The following is an 11,704-nucleotide window of genomic DNA, read 5'->3' on the forward strand; positions in this document are numbered from 1 at the left end:
AAGCTCCTTTTTTCAACAGACAACTTTTATTAAACATTATTATTTTTACAAAAATTAAGTTATGAAAATCTATTGATTTTGTAAATACTAAAACATTTAAATAACTAGAGTGTGTTAGTGAAAAAACTAGAATTTTTATAAATCTAAATATCTGTAAAGTACTGTATTTCAAAAATAGTAAGCGTATAAACATAGTGTATAACTGACGTTGCATTTCCGGGTTGCATTCCGGTGATCAGTATTTGCATCGAAAAATTTATAGTTCTTTAGGATTTCTGTTTAGGTACTCATAGAGCTATGTACAGGTAACTCAATTGGGATGCAGGAGCTGAGGAAACTCAGCCTCCTCCGCGTCTCATGAGTACGCGCACAGGTGTCCGCACTTGGGGCACTTCGAGTGCTTGGCAAAGTACTTTTGCAGATGCTCGATGTGACCGCCATGGGAGCAGCCCTGGCACCAGGCGTACACCCCACGGACAATCAGACCGCACACACAGCACTTGGCCGACTGCATGGACTTGCACTTGTCGCAATACCAACCCACCTTGCCGCCCATGGGGCGTCCGCATTCGCCGCAGTTGGTGTGCATTGCCGTGGAGTGCTGGTTGAGCTGCTGCACGGAGCGCAGCCAGGAGCGATTGATCACCTCGCAGGCCTCGTTCCACAACTCATAACGATGCAGCTGGTCCACATAGGTGTGGAACCAGTGTTCCTTAAGGAAAGAAATCAAAGTTATTAATGAGACTGATTTCTTTTCAATTTTATTTACTCACCACCAATGTATCCTCAATGGGCAGGAGTTTGCGAGCTTCTCCCAAGGATATGAGCACTGTCAAAGCCGTTTGAACATCGCCCACATCGTTCATCAGCATCAGGGCATCGGTCACAAACTTGTGTGGCTCCCACATGGGAATAGGTGGGACATGGCTGACCTTCAGCACAGTGGGAACATGGGGTGGCTAAAAATCATCAAAAAATCATCAATTATTATTAATTACTAAACAAAATGTAGTCAAAACTTACAGGAGACTTCTCATGATCAGAGGCCTTGAGATCCAGTTGGGGTCGCGCTGCCTGGACATCGTGATGGAGGGCTGGAAATGCCAATGCCTTGGCACTTTCCGTGGGTCCCACATAGATGAAACCATTGCGCAACAGCTCAAAGTTGTCGAACGTTATCTCGCTGATGATTTGCGTCTCGGAGAGAATCACAGAACTAGTTGGTGGATGCTCCACACCGCTGTCGCCCAGCGCATCATCGTCCACATTTGCCACAGCAGTTTCGTGTGCCGTCTCCGGCGTGTTTCCATTGAGATCCTGGCCAAGATCATTGCGCTGCTGCGGCCTATCGCTAGCCACTTGAGTGGCGCGCCGGGAGTTCATGGGATTCTTTTGGTTCGAGAAGGAGGAGCGGTGCTCGAAGGGCGGCTCAAAGTGATTGCTGCCGTAGAAGAGCTTGATAAAGTTCCACAATGTGGTGGCCTGTGGGGTAACTTTGAGTTAGCATTCTAAAGATTTTTCTAATAGTTTAAAGAACTCACATTATGCTTGCCATATTTCTTGGCTACCTCGGCATTGTGCTCGCAGAGCTCGGACAGGTTCCTGCCGCTGATAATCAGTTCCCTGGCGCAGCCTATGAAGCTCTCGTGTTCCTGCGTGGGTCGCGATTCGGACTCACTCAGGGGATAGCCAGAAATCTGAGGGAAATAGAGAGTTAATTTACAAAGAGTTTTAGCAGAATCTAACAGTAAAAATCCCACCGTATCGTTGAGCATGAATTTGTACATCTTGGAATGGTCCAAATGGAACTGAATACTTCCTGCCACATTTGCTTTCCGACGACTTCTAATTTATAATAAAATATTAAGTAAAATATAATATAAAATATTTGTCAGAACTTACATAAAGCTAGTGGTTTTGGTATTGGAGGCGCCACTGGCCTTGGGAGCATACTCCTTGATCTTGTTGGCAAAGGAGATGTCTCCGAATCTCCCCTGACTGGCTCCCTGGGCATTCGCCTTTAAAGCTGGCCTCGTGGCATCCTTGAAGGCATGCTTGTAGATGGTGGAATCCTTGCTGGTTGAGAGCAGGCAGTGCGAGTCGCTACCCTGCCACGCAATGCCAGTGGTCACGTTGGTGTGCTCGTTGAAGGAAGCAAAGGGTATGTAGGGTCTTCGGATGTCCCACACGTGGACGCTATAATCCACCACTAAGGCGCAGCTGGCAATGTGATAGCTACAGAGGATTGAGAACAGGATTCCAGCTTTACTGCAGTGCGAAATATGGATGTACGGTAGTAAACATACGTTCTCTCTGGTCGCCACTTCACCCGTCCCACCACTGCAATCGTGTGGATGGTGTGTTCCAGTCCCGGTCGCCCGTCCATGTTCCACACCTTGATCTGTTTGTCCCGACTGCCAGTGGCCAGCCAGTTTCTCGTGGGATGCCAATCGCAGGTGTAAACGGGCCCGTAGTGCGCCGTAAACTGCACCATGCACTTGTCCCACTTGCGCATGTCCCACAGTTGGACGGTTCCGTTCTCAGAGACGGCGGAAAATATGTTCTGCGTGTGCGGGCTGAACTTGACGTCGCGCACGGATTCCGAATTGCTGAAGTAGGTATTCACGGACTTGTCCGACCGAATATCAAAGCACTTAATGGTGCCGTCCTGCGAGCCGGAGATTAGGATGTTGGGCTCGCTACTGTGAAAGGTCACGGTGTGCGCGGTGCGTTCGTGTTCGTTGTAGACGAGCAGCTGCTTCTGCCTGCCAAACTTGGACAGATCCCACACGGAAACCACGCCATTCGTGGCAGCTGTGGCCAGTAGATTGCTATCCAGAGTGGACCAGGCCACGTCGTTGGACGAGTAGCTAAGATTCTGGTTCTTGCCGCCGCGCATATTGCACGATTCTGTGAAGCCATGATTGCTGATGGAGTAGACCTTGAGTACTGTTTGGAAGGAGATATGGGATTACTTATGATCAGTTTGAATTCTCCATTCTTACAGCTCCTTCCGGCCACCGCTATCTGTGTATTATCCTTGTTCAGCGCCAAGGCATTCGCATGTCCCTCCAGGCAGATGCGCAGCGAGATGGTGGAGGTGTCCTCCAGGGAGTCGGGCATCCTGCCAGCAGTTGCAATTATTCCCCAAGGAGAGCAAACACAGTGCCAAAACCGCGATTTGATAAGGATACGCTGTAATGTTGTTTTTCTTTCTGTTCAGTATGACCGTTACTGCGCGGCACCGTAATGCAAAAGACGTTCTGGAAAAGACTCGGTTTAAGCGATTTTCGGGCGATTTCAAAGAGAAAATGTTATAATTTATATTTTTTTTTTTAATTTAGGGGACAAACATTTTTAAATTCACTTCAATATTGTATAAATTAAATGAGCGATATTTTCATTTAAAAATAATTTAAACAATTAAAATCAAAGTATTAAAAAAAAATATATTTTTATATATCTTAAAATATATATTTTATAAATATTCTACATTTGATTTACAGTCCCTCTTTACGACAGTATAAAAACAATTAATAGTAATAATTAATAATATTTAATGAGATTTTCAGAACTCCCCAGTGGCAATGCTGCCACACTGCTACAATCTACCGGGCACAAGCAGTGTGGCAACGCCACTCCTTCGCCCTTGCTGTTTACAAAAATCACTGTTGCGATTTTTTCGGCAATTTCATCTTTCAGCGCAACAAGTTGAACCTGCAACTAGGAAACTGGAGCCGCTCTCGTCATGCCGGACATCAAGATAACGCCGCTGGGCGCCGGCCAGGATGTGGGCCGCAGCTGCCTGCTGCTCTCGATGGGCGGCAAGAACATAATGCTCGACTGCGGCATGCATATGGGCTACAATGACGAGCGCCGATTTCCAGACTTCTCGTACATTGTGCCAGAGGGTCCAATAACCAGCCATATCGACTGTGTGATCATCTCCCACTTCCACCTGGGTAAGTCTTTGGTCTCTTGGGGCGGTGCTCCTTATCTGGTGAACCGGCGACGGGGTCTAATCGCTTCTTTATCAATTGCCTGCATTCAGATCATTGCGGCGCCTTGCCCTACATGTCGGAGATTGTGGGCTACACAGGGCCCATCTACATGACGCACCCGACCAAGGCCATAGCTCCGATCCTGCTGGAAGACATGCGAAAAGTGGCCGTGGAGCGAAAGGGCGAGTCGAACTTTTTCACCACACAGATGATCAAGGACTGCATGAAGAAGGTGATACCGGTGACGCTCCACCAGAGCATGATGGTCGACACGGATCTAGAGATCAAGGCATACTATGCGGGCCACGTTCTCGGTGCCGCCATGTTCTGGATAAAGGTTGGCTCGCAAAGCGTCGTCTATACGGGCGACTACAACATGACGCCGGACAGGCATCTTGGGGCCGCCTGGATCGACAAATGTCGACCGGACCTGCTGATCTCTGAGAGCACCTACGCTACGACCATTAGGGATTCGAAGCGTTGTCGGGAACGTGACTTTCTCAAGAAGGTTCACGAGTGCGTGGCGAAGGGCGGCAAGGTGTTGATTCCCGTCTTCGCCTTAGGCCGCGCCCAAGAGCTGTGCATCCTACTAGAGACCTACTGGGAGCGCATGAACCTTAAGTATCCCATCTACTTTGCTCTGGGTCTCACGGAGAAGGCCAACACCTATTACAAAATGTTCATCACCTGGACAAACCAGAAGATCCGCAAAACCTTTGTCCACCGCAACATGTTCGATTTCAAGCACATCAAACCCTTTGACAAGGCCTACATCGACAATCCTGGTGCCATGGTGGTATTCGCCACTCCCGGCATGCTGCACGCCGGCCTGTCCCTGCAGATCTTCAAGAAATGGGCGCCGAACGAGAACAACATGGTGATTATGCCCGGCTATTGTGTCCAAGGCACCGTCGGCAACAAGATCCTGGGCGGCGCCAAAAAGGTGGAGTTCGAAAACCGCCAAGTGGTGGAAGTCAAAATGGCTGTGGAGTACATGAGCTTCTCGGCGCATGCCGATGCCAAAGGTAGCATTATCCAATCCTTTGCTTTCCCTAAAATAACGAAATATCTCCTACTGCTTTTCAGGCATAATGCAGCTAATCCAGAACTGTGAGCCCAAAAACGTAATGCTAGTCCACGGCGAAGCTGAGAAAATGAAATTCCTGCGCTCCAAGATCAAGGACGAGTTCAATTTGGAAACATATATGCCGGCCAATGGCGAGACCTGTGTAATATCCACGCCCGTTAAAATACCCGTAGATGCCTCTGTCTCCCTGCTGAAAGCCGAGGCCCGCAGCTACAACGCCCAGCCGCCGGATCCCAAGCGACGGCGGCTTATCCATGGCGTCCTAGTGATGAAGGACAATCGAATAATGCTGCAGAACCTGACCGATGCCCTCAAGGAGATCGGCATCAATAGACATGTAATGCGATTCACGTCCAAGGTCAAGATGGACGATCCTGGGCCTATGGTCCGTACCAGCGAGCGGCTAAGGACTCTCCTCGAGGAGAAGTTGGCCGGCTGGACGGTTACGATGCAGGAAAACGGCTCCATTGCCATAGAGTCTGTGGAGGTGAAAATAGAGGAAGACGAGAAGGATCCCAAACAGAAGACCATTTTCATATCCTGGACCAACCAGGACGAGGATATCGGAGCCTATATACTGAATGTCCTGCAGAATATGTGCTAGGTTTTTGGGCCAGCGAAGACGCCACCCAATGAAATCCCAAACCCAAGCCTTAATTCCATAGATAAGCACAAAGTGTAGACATAAACTTTCTGAAATTTGATTGTGGGTCAAAATATACGTAAATATTCCAATAAGATTCGTGATTTCCTGTTATTTTTGTTTGGTTTTTTAAGCTTAAGAGGTTATATTTTCGAGTTATTAATGGGATAGTCCCTTGATGGGCCTCATTTAGCCCCGCGATTAGAGCAAGTTTACACAATTTTGGGAGAAACACCGCGCACTCTGGGTTATTTTCGAGCAAAATTCCTCCACAAATTGAAAAGTCCAACAGCTAAGGTTTATTTTCGTTCGTTCCACGCTATTTATTCTTGGAGTTATTCTGAAAGTGTAACTTTAATAGGGTTCCAGGCGTCGCTCCGGTGCCTGGCACCTTATATATGCATTCATGTATCGTTGGAGCCGTTCGAACTGCTATCTCGGGGAGCACACACCGCTTATGTGAGGGCGGCGGCACCAGAGATGATTTCAATCAGCTCGCGAGTGATGACAGCCTGTCGGGTGCGGTTGAAGGTGAGGGTCAGCTTGTCAATCATCTCACCGGCGTTCTTCGAGGCGTTGTCCATGGCCGTCATGCGGGAGGACTGCTCGGAGCAGGCGCCCTCCTTCATGCAGTAGAAGATGAGCGAGGCCAGCGAGAACTCCAGGTAGCTCTTGACAACATCGCTATCGAGCGAGTCGTACACGGCCAGCTTCTCGGACTTCTCAACGGTGGAGCCGCTGTAGATTGGCAGTGAAGTGCACTGGTAGGACACCACGGACTTGAAGCGATTGTAGTAGATCTTGCCCTCGGTGTAGTCGTACCCGGTCTGGAGCACCTCGTGCGCGATCTTAGAGGCGTCGAGGAAAGTGGGTGGCAGACGGCCGACCTCATTGGCCACCATCAGGATGTTCTTGCCGTACAGACGAGCAAGGATCGAGCGCGACTTGTCGCCAACGCAGAACACCTTGGTGTTCTCCTCATCCTGGGCCAGCTCGCCGCGGATCTGGCGAGCCACACCAGTGTGCACAGCGCCGCACAGACCACGATCGGAAGTCACCGCGATGAGCAGCTTCTTGGGCTCGGCCTTCTCGTCGGGCTGGATCTCCGTCTTCTCGAAGAACTGCTGGGCCCCGATGCCGTAAGGACGCGCCGCCTTCAAGTCGCGCTCGGCACGAGCGTATTTGGCAGCGGACACCATCTTCATCGATTGCGTAATTTTCTGAATGTTCTTCACGGACTTCAGGCGGATGGAAATAGCCTTCAGGGTGGCCATGCCACGCTGCTGCTGGGCCAGCACGGTGGCCTCCACGGCCAGGGGCAGCAAGAGCTGGGTGCGTTGCATCATCATCCTGTGAGCTGTCGAAGAATCGCTGCCTCGAAAATTAGCAAAAATTTCAACTCGGCAAAATGGTCGGAGAAAAATCACCTGCGTTAAGTTGGCTGCGCCACAACGAGTGTTATAACACAGGGCGGAGTTGCCACCTGGTTCACGTTGCAACAAAAACATTCGCGAGGGGTGGCATCTTTTTCGCATTAACGTAGGAAGAAGCCAGACTTTTGAAATATTTCTTTATCTAAATAACAATATAATATTTAAAGATTATTCCAAAAATACCTGTTTGTTTTAATAGTTTGTAATAATTAAAATTAATTAGTTAATTAAACTATCGGTTGCACTGCGGCGGTCAGCTGCTCACGCCAGCCGATAGGTTGACCATCGCTGAAACTCACGATAAAAAAGCTGACGTACTCGACTCGCGAAAAAGATACGAACAATATTTATTTATAATTTATTTGTTCGAGCGCTCACCCCCGCCGCTCCGCTCCACACACAACGACACCCGGACCACGGCTATCAGATCACATCCTTATTCCCGGTGGAGACGGCGATGAAATCGCTCAGCGGATAACTCTAGGCCACGGACGAGCGGACGACGCACGTGTGTGTGTATGTTTGTGTGCGATAGCTGGAAAATTGTTGCTGCGCGAATTGGAGAGATATAGACGTGTGCGTGTGTGTGTGAGAGTGCACTGCAGAAGGGGGGCATGACGGAGATAAGGATAAAGATAGACGGACAGTGCAAACGGCAAAAGTGAGAAGAAATCAACACACAAGAACAGCAGTCAGTGCCTTTCATCCGCTCCGCATCCGCATCCGCAATCCTCGACAGCAACAGTGTGTGTGTGCCTGCGCAGAGCGATTGTGTTTGTTGTGTTCGTTTGTTGTTGCTGCAGCTGAGTCGTGACACAACAGTAACAACTGGCCAAGCAATATCTAAGACACATGATGTGGTCGTTCTTCTCGCGCGACTCCTCGAAAGACTTCCCCTACGACATCGGCGAACCGGTGGGCGGCTTCGATGCCTACTCCATATGGACACTGCACAAGGCCAAGCGCAAGACCACGCTGGAGGAGGTGTCCGTCTTTGTCTACGACATTCGCAGCGGCTCTGATACCAAATGTGACTTGGCTAAGGCGTCGCTGAAGCGTCTGAAGACGTTGCGTCACCCCAGCATCCTGCAGTACTTGGACTCTTTGGAGACGGACAAGATGCTGTACGTGGCCACGGAGGCAGTGGATCCCTTGGGTAGTTACTTTACCAAACTGGCCACGGATAATGTACAAAAGGGCCTTTACCTTGCCTGGGGCATCTTCCAGATCACAGTATGTACTCCGCTGAGGAATGTATCCTGGATTAATTTAAATTAATCCCCCTTCCCTTACAGCGCGCCTTGTCCTTCCTCAACAACGATGGCAATCTGCGGCACAACAATGTCTCGGCCTGGTCAGTGTTCGTCAATGCCTCCGGTGAATGGAAGCTGGGCAGCTTGGAGTATGTCTCGGCGGCGGATGGCAATCCCATGCCTCCGGTGAAAATACCTGTGACCCTGGAGGTCTATGACTCGCCGGAGAAAAATGACCAGAGCAAGCTCAAGGCGGCCACCAAATGGTAGATCTTTAATCTTTCTATAACCTTTTTGATTCATTAAAAACAATCCAAATTTCTCTTGCAGTTCCGTTGACATGTGGGGCCTGGGTTGCCTAGTGTGGGAGGCCTTTAATGGAGTGCTCAAGCAACGATCCAACCTCAAGGACATCGAGCACATACCCAAGTCTCTGCAATCCCTGTATTGCGAACTGGTGGGAGCCTCGCCTTCGAACCGACCGAATCCAGCCGATATAATCACACGTTGCCGCAAGCCGGGAGGCTTTTTCAAAAACGATCTGGTGGACACACTGCTCTTTCTCGAGGAAATTCAAATTAAGGACAAGGCGGAGAAAAATCGCTTCTTCAGCGGACTGACCACACATCTGGACAACTTCCCGGACAATGTGTGCAAGCACAAGATACTTCCACAGCTGATAACAGCGTATGAGTACGGAGATGCGGGCTCAGCCGTGCTGGCACCCATGTTTAAGGTTGTAATTAGATTTTATACCCCTTATCTGGCATGTATTTAACGCGGAGAACTTGCACTCTCTTGCAGCTGGGCAAACTGCTCGACGAAGTGGAGTACCAGAAACGCATTGTGCCCTGTGTTGTCAAGCTGTTCGCTTCCACGGATCGTGTGACTAGATCGCGCCTGCTGCAGCAGCTGGACCTGTTTATTGCGCACTTGCAGCCACAGGTGGTCAACGATCAGATATTCCCCCAAGTGGCGCACGGTTTCCTGGATACCAATGCCACCATACGCGAGCAGACGGTCAAATCTATTATCCATCTGGCGCCCAAGCTCAACTACAACAATCTCAATGTGGAGGTGCTGCGTCACTTTGCGCGGCTGCAGGCGCGTGACGATCAAGGTGGCATCCGCACCAATACGACCGTGTGCCTGGGCAAGATAGCGCCGCATCTGCATCCGCAGGTTCGTCAGCGAGTGCTGGTCTCTGCCTTTGTTCGCGCCATGCGTGATCCCTTTCCGCCAGCCCGAGTGGCTGGCGTCCTGGCGCTGGCCGCCACCCAGCAGTACTTTTTACTCAGCGAAGTGGCCAATCGGGTGCTTCCTTCGCTGTGTTCCTTGAGCGTGGATCCAGAGAAGACGGTGCGGGATCCGGCGTTCAAAACTATACGCGGTTTTCTAGGCAAGCTGGAGAAGGTGTCGGAAGATCCTAGTTTGCGTGAGACCATGGGTGAGTGAGGAAAAACCTTAACAAGGATAATTAATAATAATAATAATTATTAATCGAACAACATTTCATTTACAGAGGCCGATGTCCACACGGCCACGCCATCAATTGGCAATGCGGCTGCCACCTGGGCGGGCTGGGCGGTGACGGCCGTTACAGCCAAGTTCTATCGCAGCCAAAGTGATTCGTCTCGACCCAGACCGCCTTTAACTGGCCGCAATCTGTCCAAGCCGGCATCGCTTGGTGAGTCTGCCTCTGGCTAATGCGATTTTCTATGCGAATAATTGGATTTTTAATGTTTCCCTTGTTCAGAGCAACCATCGAGCAGCAGCTTATCGACCACCACGAGCAGTGTTACCTCTATGACGTCGCTGGAGCATGAAAGCAATGACACCTCCGCTTCGGCCTCGGATTACGGCAATAACGATTGGGACAACGAAAACTGGGGCGAAATGGATGTAAGTTTTGATGAGTTTACCTAAATATTTCAAAGATTTAATTTATATCATTTCAGACCTCTCAAGATCCCAGCAGTCCACTGGCAGCTAGCTCTAACAATGGCACCTCGATGGCGGCCAATGCCTTGAATGAAGTGCGGGATGGTTGGGACAACGAGGAGTGGGGCAGTCTTGAAGAGGATCCGGTACGAAATAGACTACTTAAAATGATGAATTATTCGAATCAAAAGAGTTCTTAAATATAGTGCGAGGAGGAGGAGCAGGCGGAGCAGGAGCAGCAGCAGCAGCAACTGGCTAGACAATCGATATCATCCACCACGTCATCCAGTCACCATCACCAGCGTCCGCCGCTGCCGCAACAGCATCCGCATCAGCAGCTGCTGCAGCAGCATGAACTGAACGACCTGATCGAGCCCCTGGCCAAGCTCAACTCGCATGCCATGCTTAGGCCAAAGGAGTTGCCCAATCTCTCCAGTAGCAACACCTCGCCCACGTCCACGGCCACTGCCAATTGCAATAACATAAGCCCGCCTTCGTCGCATTTAAATAATTCGACGCATAATGCCAATTGGAATAGCGATTCGTGGGCCGATGGTGAATTTGAGCCGCTGGAGGAGTCGGGATTGGGTGAGTTTAGTCCCTATTTAATTCATGATCAATACTAATGGATAATATCATATATTTGTAGGAAATGCCAAACTGGATGAGGCGCGGCGTAAGCGCGAGGAGAAAAAGCTGCAGCGACAGCGGGAACTAGAGGCGCGCCGGGCCCAGCGGGCGACTGGCCCTATGAAGTTGGGCGCCAAAAAGCTTTAAAAGTAATCAGCCGATAACAGTGCCTAGTGTGTGCGCCTGTTATGCAGCCTGTTATTTGCATCTACGTATATCTAAGTCCCAAAAGTGTATTTGTATATTTCCGTGTGTGTCCCTAATCCACCATGTCCCCCGTTTTCCTCCTTTCCCCGTGTATTTTTTGGGTACCAGTTTGCATTAAATGCAATCACAGTGTCTCGAGCCTCCATTTCGATTCCATAACATAGCCATATATTGTAATGCTAATGCTGGCACGATATTATCTAGCAACTCTAACTAAATTTCCAATGTAAAGCACTGTAATTAAACCTGTAATTTATATTTATATAAAAAAAGAAAACGAAAAGGAATGAAGCAACCAACCAAGCAGTAGTTAGTAAATTACTTCAAATTTATACTTTTATTAATCAAGTCTAGTAGAAAATAACGATCTGTGGATCCTTGAGCATGAATGTGGGAGAGACCGGGATATAATCAATATCAATGATTGGCGAATAAAGTATTTTTCTCCCTCTCCTATCCTATCTATGAGTATGCCTGTGTGCTTCTGTGTTTTCTCCCACTTTTGTTTT

The 11,704-nt window shown here is 49.3% G+C and overlaps 4 protein-coding genes across 6 annotated transcripts; 2 read left to right on the forward strand and 2 right to left on the reverse strand.

Moving 5' to 3' along the window:
• Positions 1 to 4: 4 nt before the first annotated feature.
• Wdr24 (WD repeat domain 24) lies at positions 5 to 3,218 on the reverse strand. 2 transcript variants are annotated; one of them, XM_017165202.3, is made up of 8 exons: positions 3,006 to 3,218; positions 2,307 to 2,949; positions 1,903 to 2,235; positions 1,761 to 1,842; positions 1,542 to 1,697; positions 1,024 to 1,482; positions 774 to 959; positions 5 to 712 (listed from the first exon to the last, which is right to left on the reverse strand). In XM_017165202.3, exons 1-8 carry the CDS (start codon positions 3,121 to 3,123, stop codon positions 356 to 358), a joined length of 2,334 nt encoding a protein of 777 aa, XP_017020691.1. In that variant the 5' UTR covers positions 3,124 to 3,218; the 3' UTR covers positions 5 to 355. The 2 variants fall into 2 exon arrangements, with proteins under 2 accessions (XP_017020691.1, XP_017020690.1); XM_017165201.3 differs by having other exon boundaries at positions 1,761 to 1,845.
• A 407-nt stretch (positions 3,219 to 3,625) lies between these two features.
• On the forward strand, positions 3,626 to 5,828 carry IntS11 (integrator complex subunit 11). Its single transcript, XM_017165145.2, has 3 exons — positions 3,626 to 3,962; positions 4,052 to 5,026; positions 5,088 to 5,828. Exons 1-3 carry the CDS (start codon positions 3,749 to 3,751, stop codon positions 5,690 to 5,692), a joined length of 1,794 nt encoding a protein of 597 aa, XP_017020634.1. The 5' UTR covers positions 3,626 to 3,748; the 3' UTR covers positions 5,693 to 5,828.
• Positions 5,829 to 6,024: 196 nt separating this feature from the next.
• On the reverse strand, positions 6,025 to 7,310 carry ATPsyngamma (ATP synthase, gamma subunit). 2 transcript variants are annotated; one of them, XM_017165146.3, is made up of 2 exons: positions 7,159 to 7,310; positions 6,025 to 7,102 (listed from the first exon to the last, which is right to left on the reverse strand). In XM_017165146.3, exon 2 carries the CDS (start codon positions 7,078 to 7,080, stop codon positions 6,187 to 6,189), a length of 894 nt encoding a protein of 297 aa, XP_017020635.1. In that variant the 5' UTR covers positions 7,081 to 7,102; positions 7,159 to 7,310; the 3' UTR covers positions 6,025 to 6,186. The 2 variants fall into 2 exon arrangements, with proteins under 2 accessions (XP_017020635.1, XP_017020636.1); XM_017165147.3 differs by having other exon boundaries at positions 6,025 to 7,088; positions 7,159 to 7,195.
• A 137-nt stretch (positions 7,311 to 7,447) lies between these two features.
• On the forward strand, positions 7,448 to 11,494 carry yata (N-terminal kinase-like protein yata). The gene is made up of 9 exons (XM_017165148.3): positions 7,448 to 8,397; positions 8,460 to 8,683; positions 8,748 to 9,153; positions 9,222 to 9,864; positions 9,940 to 10,104; positions 10,174 to 10,319; positions 10,376 to 10,504; positions 10,565 to 10,946; positions 11,008 to 11,494. The coding sequence occupies exons 1-9, from the start codon at positions 8,017 to 8,019 to the stop codon at positions 11,133 to 11,135; spliced, it is 2,604 nt and encodes an 867-aa protein (XP_017020637.1). The 5' UTR covers positions 7,448 to 8,016; the 3' UTR covers positions 11,136 to 11,494.
• Positions 11,495 to 11,704: the final 210 nt, after the last annotated feature.

Source organism: Drosophila kikkawai, chromosome 3R, assembly GCF_030179895.1.
Source record: "Drosophila kikkawai strain 14028-0561.14 chromosome 3R, DkikHiC1v2, whole genome shotgun sequence".
Lineage (NCBI taxonomy): Eukaryota > Metazoa > Arthropoda > Insecta > Diptera > Drosophilidae > Drosophila > Drosophila kikkawai.